The sequence below is a fragment of the Manihot esculenta genome, chromosome 5, assembly GCF_001659605.2.
Source record: "Manihot esculenta cultivar AM560-2 chromosome 5, M.esculenta_v8, whole genome shotgun sequence".
In the NCBI taxonomy this organism is placed as follows: domain Eukaryota; kingdom Viridiplantae; phylum Streptophyta; class Magnoliopsida; order Malpighiales; family Euphorbiaceae; genus Manihot; species Manihot esculenta.
This window is the reverse complement of record NC_035165.2, coordinates 23,827,938-23,842,124: the sequence shown is the minus strand read 5'-3', so window position 1 is coordinate 23,842,124 and position 14,187 is coordinate 23,827,938. Positions and strand designations below refer to the sequence as shown.

The following is a 14,187-nucleotide window of genomic DNA, read 5'->3' as shown; positions in this document are numbered from 1 at the left end:
CTATAAGAGACCCCGTGACCGAAACAGGCGAGGTTTTCTCTCCCATTTCGGCCGACGGTAAGCTTTAGCCCTCCTATGGTCATTTTAAGTGTTTTCCCTCAAATCCTTTAGATCTTAACAAGTTACATCTTGTTTTTGAAGAGTTTTAAAGTTTAAGCAAGTTTTGGAGTTTTGAGGTTCAAGAACTCGAATCTCCCCACCTTCGAGCTAGGATCGTTTCTCTCTCGATCTTCAAGAGGTAAGAGCCGATCTCTAGTTTTATATGTGTTTTAAGTAAGTTTTATGCAAGGTTTTGGGGTAGAAATGCATGAGTAGGCTTGATGGGTTTTTATGAAAAATCCATGGTTTTAATGTGTGTTTATGTGCAATGTGGCTTGCTTGTGTGTTGTAGTTGGGGTTTAAGCTTGTTGGAGGCCCCTAGGAGCTTGCATGCTTGTGTATGAGTGTTGTAGAAGAGTTTTATGCATGATTAGGAAGTTTGGGAAACTTGGATGCAAGAGGAGCCAAGTTTCTGCCCTTTGGCAGAAACCAGGTTCGGCAGCCGAAGGTACTTTCGGCCGCCGAACCAGCTTGGGAGGCAGCTTTAGGCTGCCGAAGCCTGCCCCCGAAAGTTGGAGTTTCGGCTCTGTCCGAGACTTTCGGCCGCCGAAGGTGCCGCCGAACATGCATGAGTTTCGTCTCTGTCTGGGAGTTTCGGCCGCCGAAGGTGCCGCCGAACCTGCCTGACTTTCGGCTCTGGAGGGACTTTCGGCCGCCGAAGGTGCCGCCGAAAGTGCCCTTCCCAGCCTTTTCTTGCATGTTTTCTAGGGATGTTTTGAGGTGTTTTTAGGAGGTTTTTGGGGGGTATGTTTAGAGTTATGTTCTTGTTGTTTGGTGCCTCATTTGAGTCCACCTGTGTAGGTTCGGACCCGAGGACCCGAGACCCCCGGTTGTGAGATAGTCTTTCAGAGTCCATTGATAAAGCTTCGGTCACCAGGTGAGTGGGATTATTCCCTAAGTTTTTAAGTAATGAATAAATGAACAAATGAATGAATCTGATAGCATACTCATGCATCATAAATGCCATGCGATGTTTCAGGATGTTTGCATTAGAAATTCACGAATATGTTGCATTGCATAATTTGATGTTGATGTGGATGGTTGTTGGATGATCCATAGTCCTCTGATGTTATGTTATGATGATATGTTATGGACGACCAGCGAGGCCCATTCTACGCCCCTGGTACTATGTAAGAGAAAGTCCAGTGAGGCCCATTCTACGCCCCTGGCACTTGGAATGTTATGTTATGTTATGTAAGAGAAAGTCCAGTGAGGCCCATTCTACGCCCCTGGAATTTGGAGATGTTGAGGACTAATGGTGACAATACCATCCTTTATGTGATTAAATGTGATGTGTTGCATTTCATGAAAGCATGTAAAGTAAAAGTTTTGTTATTTAATGATATTAATAAAATGAATAATAATATACCTAAAAAGTGTGGAATTAAAGCAAATGTTAATAATAAAATGGAGAATAAAATACCTAAAAATGGAGGAATTAATATCATGTTTTTACTTTTTGCTCACTGGGCTTTTTAGCTCACCCCTCTCCCCTAACCCCAGTCTTGCAGGTGCAGAGTAGATAGAGGAGTCAGCAAGAGTAAGAGAAGTCTCTGTAATAGCATAGAAGTGGACATGGATTAGTTGTAATGTAAAAGTATGTTATGTAATGTAATGTAAGTTTTATAGTGTGCTTGACTAGAGTCTGTTGTAATCCCTTAAATACATGAGATAAATGTTTTATGATGTTTATGTAACCCAAGCCTGCTATATGTTATGTACCCCATTGGAGTATTTGTTGAGGACTCCAATGAGGGGTTTATGTTATGTTTATGCATGCACAGGCTAGGCTGGGTAAAGAAATGTGTAAATGAAAGAAAAGTTTAAATTTTTATGTATGTTTTGGTTCATGTATGGGATTGAACAGGTTCACAGGATGTATGTTTGGCTTGCTACGGGTTCCGGCGGCCTTAAGCCGACCTGGATCCTAGCGCCGGTAGCGGTCCGGTTTCCGGGTCGTTACATACATAACAAGTCTGGCTCATCCGACCCTCAAGACCGGGCTCGACCCATCTTCTTTACTCAAGCCGGCCCGGCCCACACGAAGCAGGCCCTTTCCACTCAGGCTTAGCGTCCGGCCCAACTCTCGGCCCAGCCCAGGATCCAGAAAAATATTCACCAGACAGCCTGGCAGATCCGCTCGAACGTACGCACGAGGAGAATCAGAAGCCATTACGCATGGAGCAGGCGGCTGATACCCTAGTACCTCCGAATCCGCATGGCAGAGACGCGTGGCCCAATCCTGGAGAGACCTTTACACGTCACCAGCAAGCAAGACAATGTATAAAAGAGGAGTCCCCTCCTCAGAAAGTTTAAACCTTATTCAGTAATACAAAACCCTTGTAAAACCCTATTCTATTGGATCTCAGATCATCAGATACTAATAATAAAATTATACATATTTAATTAAAATTATGTAATTTAAAAAAAAAACTCTATCACCGTTTTAAAAAAAAACTCTATCTTGTATAGACTATTTATATATAGAATTATGTATTCATTATATATACTTTAATTAATTTTTTATGTATTATAAATATTTAAATAAATAATTATATTTTTTAAAATAGTAAATAAATAATTATTAAATTTAATATTATATCGTTGATCTTATATTAAATATATTTTATAAAATTAATTAAAAATTTTATAATTAGTATTTAATAATAAATAATATTTGATATTATAAATAAATAAATAAATATTTAAATATTAAAATTTAAATAATAAAAAATAAACCAATTCAAAAAAAATAAAAAATTTAAATATTAAAATCTAAATAATAAAATAATTAATTATGGTTGATGGAAATAGAACCTAAAACTTTAGAAAAACCACATTTTATTAATTATCAGATTATAAATCCACTTTTATTAAATTGCTACACATTATTTTATTATAAATATAAAGTATTGTAGGTTATTGAAAATTTATAGAGATGAAAGGTTTTACTTTTTATTATATTTTAAATTAAAAATTTAGTTATAACATACTTTAATTAAATTATATTTAATTTTATTAAAGTTTTTTTAATTTTTTAATTTAAAATTTTATTGTTTTAAAAATTTAAATTAATTAGATTTTATTAACGAATTTTTTAATTAAATTTTTAAACGCGAACGAATTGTTGTTAGTTTAGAATTGTTATTAATTTAGATAAGTTACGAGTTGAGTTCGAATAAAATTTAATTATAATATTTGATTTTTGAGTCAAACTCGCTCTAAATATTAAAGTTAACTCGATCTTAAATTTATAAAATTTTTTAATAAATGAATTTAAATTTTATAAATCTCTATCAGACTCAATTCCATTACTGTTATGAGTGCTCGCCGCATAATTTGGAAGGCAACTTAAAAAAATTTAAGTTAAAATTTTTATAAATGAAGTAAACATGAATGAAAATTAATATAATGCCTGTGACTATACAAAACAAAAAATTAGGCTTAGAAGTATGTCCAGATCGGCTGATCCCCTTCACCGTCCAAAGAAAAGATCTTTATCACATCACGTCGTCATCGATAGGAGCTAAGAGATCTGATGCAACCACGTTCATTGATCTTCTATCCATTCATCACTCATCACCACCATCATCTCCTTTACAATCCTCCATCCACATTTGAGTTCCCAGACAAAACATGTCTCTTCTCTTTCGATATTTAATACGCATTGTTTCCCCATCTTTTACTGTCATGAAAAGGTCACCCCACATTATCAAGTGTCACAAGAAACCCATTCTCTCCATACATTACTCATCTGCGAGCTTCTCACCTCACCTTAGCTTTTTATAAAGCTTCCTCCAATCCAAATGCTTTCCTTCAACTCACCAACTGCCTATAAAAATCATAAACAACCACAACATAAATTCCAATGCAAGAACCCAGAAGTCTACAGGAAAAAGGTCCTGGTTTCTTTTAGCACATGAAGAGTTCTTCTAAGGTGCTAAGCGACATCGTGCGGAAATGGACTAAGAGAAAGAAAGGTCATTTTGTTGTCTACACCAAAGAAGGCAAGAGGTTCGTTGTGCCTATATGCTATTTGAATCACCCCATCTTCAGAGTTTTACTGGAAATGGCTGAGGAGGAATTTGGAACCACGACTCATGGACCGTTGCAAGTTCCTTGCGAGGAAGAATTTATGGAATATATTTTTGCTGTACTGAGGAAGAATCCTTCTGTGGAAGTGGAAAGTGCTCTTATCTCCATGAATACTTGTGAGGGAATTTCAATATCTTCTTTTTTTCCTGTTCTTCCTTCTCATTGCCAAGCTGCTCGTGGATCCATAGTTTTGTAGACCAGAATGCTTAGTTGAGTATTAGGCTGCAGTTTTGTACATATGTAGTTATGGGAATTAAAGTTTTTGTCCTTCTGTAGGGTGTTCTTTCTCCCATCTTTTTTCTCTTTTTTGCTTGTGATTGTCCGAAAAGTTTTGAGATCTTTTATTAACATCTCAATTTCTCATAGAAGACAGGTTGCAGAAAAGGCTGAAGTCATGTGAAGAGTGAATGTTCAGTATCCGAGTGTAAGATCATCTTACCTGCGCTCCAATTATGGATCAAAAAGCAGTTTATCTGAACTGCACAGATGATTATGGTACCGTTGCAATACCTTTGGATTTATTGTAAGTTTGTTGGTTTTTTATTGAAAGTTCTGGTGTTTAACTGAGACCAAGACTAGTATAAAAAAGAAAAATCCCATTATTTAGATTAAAATCATTACCCAGGTTAGTAAATAGTAATAAAGTTGCTGCCTTCGCAACAGTAAATATATACAATCCATTATCAAGTAGCCTGCTTCTGGTCTCTGGAACTAAGAGAACATATCCCAAACAAGAATTCCATTTCCAATGAAATTAGCTTTAAACAGGATGACAAAATATGCTGATAAACAAGGCTAAGAAGCTGCACTATAGCTCAAAAATGGTGATTGACATTCTAGCAGTCTTTTTCTTTTTTCTTTTTTCTTTTAATCGGGTATTCAATCGTGCCCATTTCACGGTAATAATGTCGTGGCTACCTCTTCCAGTAACGCTGATCACTGGACTCACGCTTATTGATTCGTAGTCATTTTTTAAATACATTTGTTATTCCAGAACCCAAAACATTCATAGTTTAGAGGTTGCAAGCTTTATTAGATCCTTCCTGAGAATCTTGCCCGATGGATTCCTGGGTATGGCTCCAATAAATGCAACTCTTTGTATTCTCTTGTAAGGGGCTACCTACAATCATAGCAGTTTATTAGTATTATTTAATCAGTAAACAGTGCAAGCATGACAGAATAAAACTGTACCAAGTCATTTTAATATTTGGTATACTTCAGACACACCTGTCTTGCCACGAAATCCATGACAGCACTCTCAGATAAACTACTTCTGGCCTTTCTTACAACATAAGCCATGGGGAACTGTCCAGCTTCCTTGTCAGGAAACCTGAAATAAGATCACAAAGAGGCTTATTTGTTTATGAAGGAAAACTTGCGTGTCTGAGCACAAGATTCTGCAGGGATTAAATCCAGTAATCGCAGGACAAATGTGATTATATTTGCAGAAAAAGGACGCATTTTTCAAATCATAGAATAAATTTCCAAGTCCCCATATATAGTGAAAGAAAGCTTACGGTATTACAGCAGCATCAGAAATTTCGGAATGAGTAAGCAACAAGGCCTCTAGTTCCGCAGGAGGAACCTAAGTCCATTAAATCACAGATTCCAATTGAATCAGCAAAGAATTTTGTACATGACTATAACAAAGTGATTCCACAATAGAAGGCAACATTGAAACAAGTGAGAAATCAAATGCTTTGTTAACCTGATATCCCTTGTATTTGATCAATTCCTTCAGTCGATCAATAACAAAAATAAAGCCGTCATCATCTACGTAGCACAAATCCCCTGTTCTTAACCATCCCTCAGAATCAAGAGCCGTTGATGTAGCCTCAGCATTAAAAAAATAACCTGCAAAATTATGTGATAGTATTAATGACGGGTGGTCTTATTTGACCATGAGGTGGTCATTCCTTTCGCTTACTAGACTATTTTGATAATTTAACGGTCTTCTCTGATTGATGCTCACCTACATCTTTTATGACAGTGTGATATGACAGTTTCCTAAACAGAGCGAAATCCACATTTGACAGTTTCCTAAACAGACAGCGAAATCCACATACATTTTCTTATATTTTATTTATTGCATTCCGATCCCACATAAACAGTCATTTTATTTCCACCATACACGAAAAAGATGCCAATTATGTTTATTTTCGCTCATGAAATATAATCGAGAAACGTTAAACAGCTTTTGCATGTGTACCCTTACCTTTCATGATAGTGGGACCTCTAAGCCAAAGCTCACCTGTCTGGTTCATCGGCAGAGCTTCTCCGCTTTCCGGGTCCACGATTTTTGCCTCCATGCTCGATGTCAGCAGCCCTGCCGTACCATATCTCCTACTTTCCTCTAGGGTATCCGTTGACGCACCCACACCCGTCGACTCAGTTAATCCGTAACCCTGAAGAATTCTCACCTTCTGATATTTCTCTACGAACCCCTCTATCACCTCTTTGCTCAGAGGAGCACCTCCTGACACGACACTTTGTAGCGAACTCAAATCGTACTTGGACTTCATCTCATCGGCGCCGTTGACAAGTGCTACTAGAATAGGTGGCACCAGAGGGAGATCCGTGGCACGGTACCTCTCGATCGCCGATAGCATCTCGTGAATCTCGAACTTGGGGAGCACAATGATTGTTGATCCTGGCGCGAGTAATCCCGTCGCGAACATTGCTAAACCGTAGATGTGAAACATTGGGACGGTGCAAATATATTTATGTTCTCTGTCTTCGTTGAAGCGTCCAACGATTGTTTGCACCATCGCTATTAGGTTGCGATGAGAGGAAACCACGCCCTTGCTTGCTCCGGTTGTACCTGATGAGTAAAGAAGAGTTGCTGTGTCGTCCATGTTGACTCGCTCCCTGACTCGACTCCTACTAGGCTCCTTCCTCATCATCTCGCTTAAAGTTGTTAAGATATTGGCTTGGGCTTTGGCTGAATCATGGTCGTCTATGAGGATGATGGGAAGATTTCGGTTCGAGTTGACGAGTTTGGGGACTAGTTGGGAGGTAGTGAAAGCGAATAAGGGTTTGGAGTCGGCGATTTGCGTGGCGATTTCACGGGGAGTGTTGAGAGGGTTGGTAGTGGTAATTACGGCGCCAAGGGACATAACAGAAAGGCAAACAACAGGGAAGAAGATGGAGTTTGGGGAAAGAAGAAGGATGACGTTGCCCTTGCGGACTCCCATCTCAAATAGAGAGGTGGCGACGGAATCGACGGCTTTCCAGAGGTCGACGAAGCTGAAATGGTGGCCAGTGCTGGCGTCGATGAAGGCTGTCTTGCCATGGTGAGCCTGGGACGAAATAAAGGTGGTGACATCAATGCAGTAATTGGGTGGGAGATGATAAGGCTTGCGTTTACTGTAGAAAATAGAATTACATCTGCAAAAGCCGCTTCTGGGGTCGATCTGAAAGCCGTTATTCTGCGTCAATGGCATTATCTTCCTTCTGTAGCCGGTACGCCGTGCCTGCCTGCTTCCTTGTATTTGATCCTTCCGTCTTATAATGTCTCCGCCAGTGGACACCCGTTAGACTTGGAGTATGCTTTGGTTTCACCTGTCAGATTTGTTATGAGACACGTTAGCCGTTAGATAGGCTTGAATGAAAATCGTGTTGATGTGATCTGCCCTTTTTTTGTTTTTTTTTGGGGTCTCAAACGCGATTTTCTTTTGCCTCTAATATCCACAATGGGAATTATAATGAGTCGGATTTCATTTTTGGTCAGAAATGATGAGTCAGACTCAAATATTGTTAATTTTAATTATTATATTATATCTCATTATTAACAGAGTTTATATTGTTTCCAGGTCCAAATGAGCACACGTGGAAACACATGGTTATGATAACTTCAATAAAATAGAAAAATTCTTCCTTGAACAAGTGTATATAAAACTATAAATTATTTTAGATATTCAACTATTCAAAAATTAAAAAATTATTTTAAATTAAAACCCACATGTTATAGTATATAATTTATTATTATTTTAATAATCTACTAGTTATCGATTGGACGGACTTGTATTTCTTAATATAATTTCAATAAAATACTATGTGAAGAAATATGAGTAGTGTCAGGTAAAATAATTAGGGAATTATAAATTATATCCATGTGTTACATAGAACTTAAAATTTATAAAATGAAATAGGTTTGATGATAGCATTTGGAGTTAATAAATGGATTTAAAATAAAAAATATTAATCAAATTTATAATAAATTTGAATGTTGAAAATATTACTTGTTTTGTAATAGGATGATATTTGTAAGTAACAGTGGACAAATTGATTAGAATTGGTTTTTTTTTAAAAAAAAAATAATGGATGCCTGTCATAAAAATAAAAATATGTCCCAAATTAATTATAAAAATAAAGGTCCAAACTCATTATAAACATAAGATTTAAGATCTAAATTAAATTAAATTAAAACTAATAATCTCTAGAGCAATAAACCATTCCACTGAGAAAATTAGAATCATAGAAACTCGATTCACCTCGACTCAAAGACTTGATTAGCAACTTCATCAGCTTTGCTCCTATCATTGCATTGCCGCTAGAACTTTCAGTCATTAAGAAGCTGAATCAACGATGGAGGTTGGGTCCTACAACCATACCCGAATGTATTAAAACCAGAGAAGAAGATGCTAATTGCAATAATCCATAAGTGAAAGAAACAACTCTTTGATAAACATTTTCAAAATGCAATACCAAAAGTATAGGGTAAAAGAGGTTACAACTTGCCGCTGTAGAGGAGAGAATACTCGAGCTCCACCTTATTAGTCGCCAACAGATCATCAAGGGGAGTCTCCACAAATTGAGCGACGCCAACAAGAAGTGAGGAGGTGTGTTCTTGCAACCATCGCGCCCTTAGACCATCATCCTCCATCTTTTGCCAAGAATACGCTACAGAAAAGACGTGTTAAGTCCATACTTGCAACACCGCTGGACAACAATGAATATAAAGGAGAAAACTATTATTTAATTTTTATGGTATTCATAAACATGTCAGTTAATATTTTAATTTAAAAAATATATTAAAATATATTTTACCTTTTAAAATATCTATTAGTCTTTCATTAATTTTAAATTTTAAATATTACAAAAAATTTTAAATATTTAAAAGAATATTAATTAAAACTTATAAAAATTTTAAGTGATTATGTATTAAGTTTTTTTTTAATTATAGGAACTAAATAATCAAAAATGTTTTAATATATTTTTTAAAATTGAAAGATTAATTAGTGAGTTTTTAAATGTTACAGAAATTAAATAATAATTTTTTTAAAATAAATTAACTTATGCAGCTAAAAGAACCTTCTCTAATAATACAAACTGCAAACCAACCAAACCAAAAGCTATATACTCTCATCCTAACTATAAAGTGGTAATCCATAGTAAATAGATAAAGGGAGGCCCGAGTAGGGGAAATCAACAGTTTCGGCAGGAGAAGGGCTTTGTACCCAAAAAGAAATAAAAACAAAGGAAGAGCGTTTGTCCCTCTTAAAAAAGGATGTTTTTGCAATCCTACAAATGATAAGCTTAGGACATACCTTATTCTCAGTAGGAGTAAAATCGGTTGGAAACTAGGATTTCAATTTTAGATTATCTTGTTGAATTATGATTTGATGGACTTTCTTCTTGATATATATACATTTTTTAAGTTTTAGATGGAAACAAGATCAATCAGTTTTGATTCAGTTTAAATTTGATTTTGATCAACTTAATTTTGACATATTCGTTCCAGGTCTGATTCAAAATTGAACTGAGCGAGTGAGCGGGTTTGATTCTACATTTGCTTTGGGCCAAGTTTGGATGTTACTGCCAGAGGCCTGGTCAAACTGGGCCAGGCTTGAAATTGTTAATAACTATCGATAGCCCGATCAGGTGCAGCGAATTATGTCCGTCAATTGAGGGCTTACGGTTACCTCATAAGCCGATTGATCAATTCAGAATTGGGGCTTCACGCAGGGAGATAGATGGCAGGAGGACATGGAGAGAGCTACACTTACAAGGGCGTGACTTTGCATCAGCCAAAGCGATGGCATACGGTTACCGGAAAGGGCTTGTGTGCCGTCATGTGGTGAGTTCTTACCCCATCATCTCTTTCCAACCCTAATTGTTCTTCAATATGCTTTATCTATAATTTCAGTGCTATGTATTACTTCCTGATCTGCTTGTTTTACTTCGTTGAGTTTAGTGTCAACTATTCTGTTAAATTAATTATCTTAATCACTAAACTTTCGCGTCAGGTGTTCAAAGATGAGAATCACCTTTTAAACATCCAGCAATGCATAAAATTAATTAACACCACTATAGTACTTTGTGGCTGTGCCAGGGTTAATCTTCTAGTTGTTGCTGTTTGGAAATGTGCGCGCTTTTTCCTTATCAATAGAAGAAAATGTAGAGATTGGAAGGTTTTGTCCTTGAAATTGTTTGGCAGAGATGAGCTTCATGTTTAGATTTTCACCTATTCATATGGGTTAACTATGGTTTACATTGAAGATAGCTTTTTAAAGTTTTTCATTGTCTTTTAGCCGGGCAAAAATCAATTAGCCCAGTGTTTATAACTCTATAAAATCCATGAAAAGAATTAAAAATTCAAGTACTTACCCAGAAGGTGTCTGGTGCTTAATGAATTTGTTAAAATTGAAAATAATTTTCAAATGGCCTTTAGGTACATAACTTTATCCTCATAAATGTACACTCTGTTCTCAATCTTGCTTACCTAACATTTTGTGTTAATGAAGTTTGTCTTAATTTTTTTCATAGGTTTTGGGTCCTATACCGAGCTAAGCAAGATGGTCCTGTAGTATTGGTGAGGGTTAATTCTGTAGTTGAGTATAATAATTGATTTGCTTTCTATGCCAAAATTCACATTAGTGCTCAATCTTATAGGGCTGGAGACATCCTTGGGAAGGTCATGATGACCATGGCCATGGACACTAGGTACTTTTTCCTGCTGCTATTGTATATATTACATAATGCACTACTAGAGTTACCTTTATTTTTAGGGATAATTGCCAAAAAAATCCTATACTTAACAATTTTTTGCAATTCTATCTTGTACTTTAAGTCCATATCATCGCCATGTTGCCGCGACACCATCATAATATAAGATAATATAGTTGTCAAAAATTTTATACCTTACAATTTTTTGCAATTTTATCCTATACTTTAAAAATAATCAATTAAAAACTATACTTTTTAAATTTATATCAATTATACCGGATCGTCAAAATAGTCATTAATCCACTAATAGAGATGCCATGTCATTACAATATAATGTGAGATGTTTATAGTTATATGTTTACGTTTATGAAATAATTTTAAAATTGGTAAAAATGTGATTAGTAATTTTATAGGGTAAAAGAGTCAAATTTGCGCCTAAAATTCATAATGGGTAAAAAATGTTAAAATTTCATTTTTCAGTTCAACTTTGCTCATAAACTATTATTAAAAGGTCAAATAATATGGTCTTATTTGACCTTTTAATAATAGCTTAGGTGTAAATTTAAACTGAAAAATAAAATTTAGTATTTTAACCCTGCTATATAATTTGAGGATAAATTTCAGCTTTTAACCAATTTTATAGTATGTGGTATGATTATGTGGTGTTTTCATTAATGACATAATAGGAAATTAGTGGGTTTTTGTTTTAACGATTCAGTGTAATTGATGAAAATTTTAAAAGTACAGGATTTAATTGGCTCATTTTAAAGTATATGGTAGAATTGCAAAGAATTGTAAAGTATAAGATCTGTTTTGCAATTATTTTGTATCATATTGTGATGATGTGGCAACGACATGCAATGATGTGACATTTCTATTAGTGGGTTAACGGAAGTTTTAATAGTTAGGTGCAATTTTTAAAAAGTTAGAAGTATAGGCCTTTTTTTTTTTTTTTTGCAATTATCCCTTATTATTATTGTTATTTTAAATATAGATGTGAGTTGGTGCAGGTTGAAAAATGAGGTTGGATGAACTAGTTGAGTCTTTCCAAGTACATTTGTGTTTAATATATATTTCAGCTTTTAGGTCATACATATCAATTATGATGATAGGTAATTTGTAAGTTGTTTGAGGCCTAAAATATTTTTTATGAGGAGAAGAGAATTGTAATTGTTTCATTAGCAGTGTAGAAGGTCATTTTCTTATTTCTGAAACTAATATTCGGTATTGAAGGAAAATGCTCTACTTTGGAAGTTGAGAAAGGTTTTTTAAGACTCTTTAAATTTGCTTTCAGATGTCGAGTACGAGGTTTTCTATGTTTTTTATTACAGGAGACTTTTTTAAACTTTTGTTAGTGTGCTGATGTCTTACTCTGTTCAAGCTTAAGCTATTTATGATGCTGAGGGCTTAATGGTATGGAAATTAGTCATCCCTTCAAAATATTTTTCCCCCTTTTCCTCTTCTTTTGGTAGTCGACTGTCAGTCTATCCTTTCAAATTCAGCTGGCGGAGTTGTCATGCCTTAGTTACTTCATACAGCTTTGGTGGATGGCCACTGTGCTATTTAGTTTTTATGTCTGGCCAATTGAAATGGGGAAAAAAAAGGGAAGGAATGAGAGTGAGAAATCAATGAAGATGAACTAGTTGGACTTGCACTAGACGGTCTGGGTCTGTGGTTTAGCTTTTTGGCTGGCACCCAGCAGTTATGTTTTTTTATGGCCTTGTTATTGGTGTGTGGCATTTCTTGCTATGAGTTTGTGCATTGATGATCTAGAATCACTAGTTCAGAGTATTGATTCAGCATTATTTTTATGATTGCAGACACTCATTGAAGAGCTAAAAATTAAAGTACAAGTGTTCTTGCTGGTTGTCATAGGTACTGAATGTTATCTGGACAAATTAGTTTCTTTTATTCAATAAAGAGCGTGTCGCAAGACATTGTCATGAGTGTAATAAGATTAACCCAACTCCATTTGAATGTGTTAGATTCACAGCATGGATTTGACTTCGGCTGCGTACTTGTCTACGCTCTTGAACTTGTGATTTTGTGTGAAAAATCATTATCGTGCTCAAGTTGTACAAATTATTCTTTTGTTCTGTATTTGGCCAATTCCATCATCTCGTACATTTCTGGAATAATTCAATTGGCCTTAATCATACTGTGAAATAACAGAGTCGCAAGAAAATGCAAATTGATTTCATCTGTTAAAAAGGGTTTTGCTATGATTATAAATATTAGTAAAGGGTTTTGCTATTGACTGAAAAAACAAAGGCAATTATAAGAAAAAAAATATTTACCGGAAGGCTCTTTCTTTTTCATATATATTATTATTAGTTTTTAAATTATTTAATATTAATATGTGGGAAAAGATAGAGTATTTTTTAATAAATTATTATTAATTTTTTAAACTAAATAATCAATTAATTTTTGGGATGGAGATAATAAAAAAATTTAGATCTCAACGAAAAATGATTAGGAAATTAATTTGTATAGTACAAACACATGATATTTTTTTAGAATGTCATATTTGATAGATTGTTCATAAGATTTAAATTATTTTACTTGAAGAGATAAGATAAAATGATAAATATGGATTGAATATATATCAATTTATACAATTGATTAGCAGAGTTCGATTATATATGAATTTCCCCTGGTATAAATTATTTATGAAATATAATATTAATATAGCTATTATCATATTATACAATAACTGTTGAAACTCAAATCCAAGTCACACATTCATTGTTATTGCTTAAAAAAAATATAAATATCTAAAATATTATCCATAATATTTTTATAAAATTGATGTAAGTTTTATCGAAATACAAAGATTAATTAATAAAATATTTAATGAATAAAATTAGTAGAATAAATAATTAATAGATTTTTTAAAAGTTTTAAAAATATTTTGATATATTTTTTATTTTTTATATTTTAAAATTTTAATATATTTTTCAAAATATTTTAATATATTTTTTTAAAATTAAAAAAATTAAGTAAAATCTTTAATGAATAAAACCCTATGATTTTGGATTTCATCTG

At 34.5% G+C, this 14,187-nt stretch overlaps 3 protein-coding genes across 4 annotated transcripts; 2 read left to right on the top strand and 1 right to left on the bottom strand.

Moving 5' to 3' along the window:
• The first annotated feature begins 3,677 nt into the window (after positions 1–3,677).
• LOC110614685 (auxin-responsive protein SAUR36) lies at positions 3,678–4,761 on the top strand. Its single transcript, XM_021756304.2, has 2 exons — positions 3,678–4,310; positions 4,564–4,761. Exons 1-2 carry the CDS (start codon positions 4,019–4,021, stop codon positions 4,599–4,601), a joined length of 330 nt encoding a protein of 109 aa, XP_021611996.1. The 5' UTR covers positions 3,678–4,018; the 3' UTR covers positions 4,602–4,761.
• Positions 4,762–4,918: 157 nt separating this feature from the next.
• Positions 4,919–7,847, bottom strand: LOC110614684 (probable CoA ligase CCL5). Of its 2 annotated transcripts, none has more exons than XM_021756302.2 (5): positions 6,410–7,847; positions 5,903–6,048; positions 5,712–5,779; positions 5,422–5,524; positions 4,919–5,314 (listed from the first exon to the last, which is right to left on the bottom strand). In XM_021756302.2, the coding sequence occupies exons 1-5, from the start codon at positions 7,635–7,637 to the stop codon at positions 5,201–5,203; spliced, it is 1,659 nt and encodes a 552-aa protein (XP_021611994.1). In that variant the 5' UTR covers positions 7,638–7,847; the 3' UTR covers positions 4,919–5,200. The 2 variants fall into 2 exon arrangements, with proteins under 2 accessions (XP_021611994.1, XP_021611995.1); XM_021756303.2 differs by having other exon boundaries at positions 6,446–7,847.
• Positions 7,848–10,073: 2,226 nt separating this feature from the next.
• On the top strand, positions 10,074–13,242 carry LOC110614727 (NADH dehydrogenase [ubiquinone] 1 beta subcomplex subunit 2). Its single transcript, XM_043956408.1, has 4 exons — positions 10,074–10,273; positions 10,963–11,008; positions 11,089–11,139; positions 12,963–13,242. Exons 1-3 carry the CDS (start codon positions 10,170–10,172, stop codon positions 11,137–11,139), a joined length of 201 nt encoding a protein of 66 aa, XP_043812343.1. The 5' UTR covers positions 10,074–10,169; the 3' UTR covers positions 12,963–13,242.
• Positions 13,243–14,187: the final 945 nt, after the last annotated feature.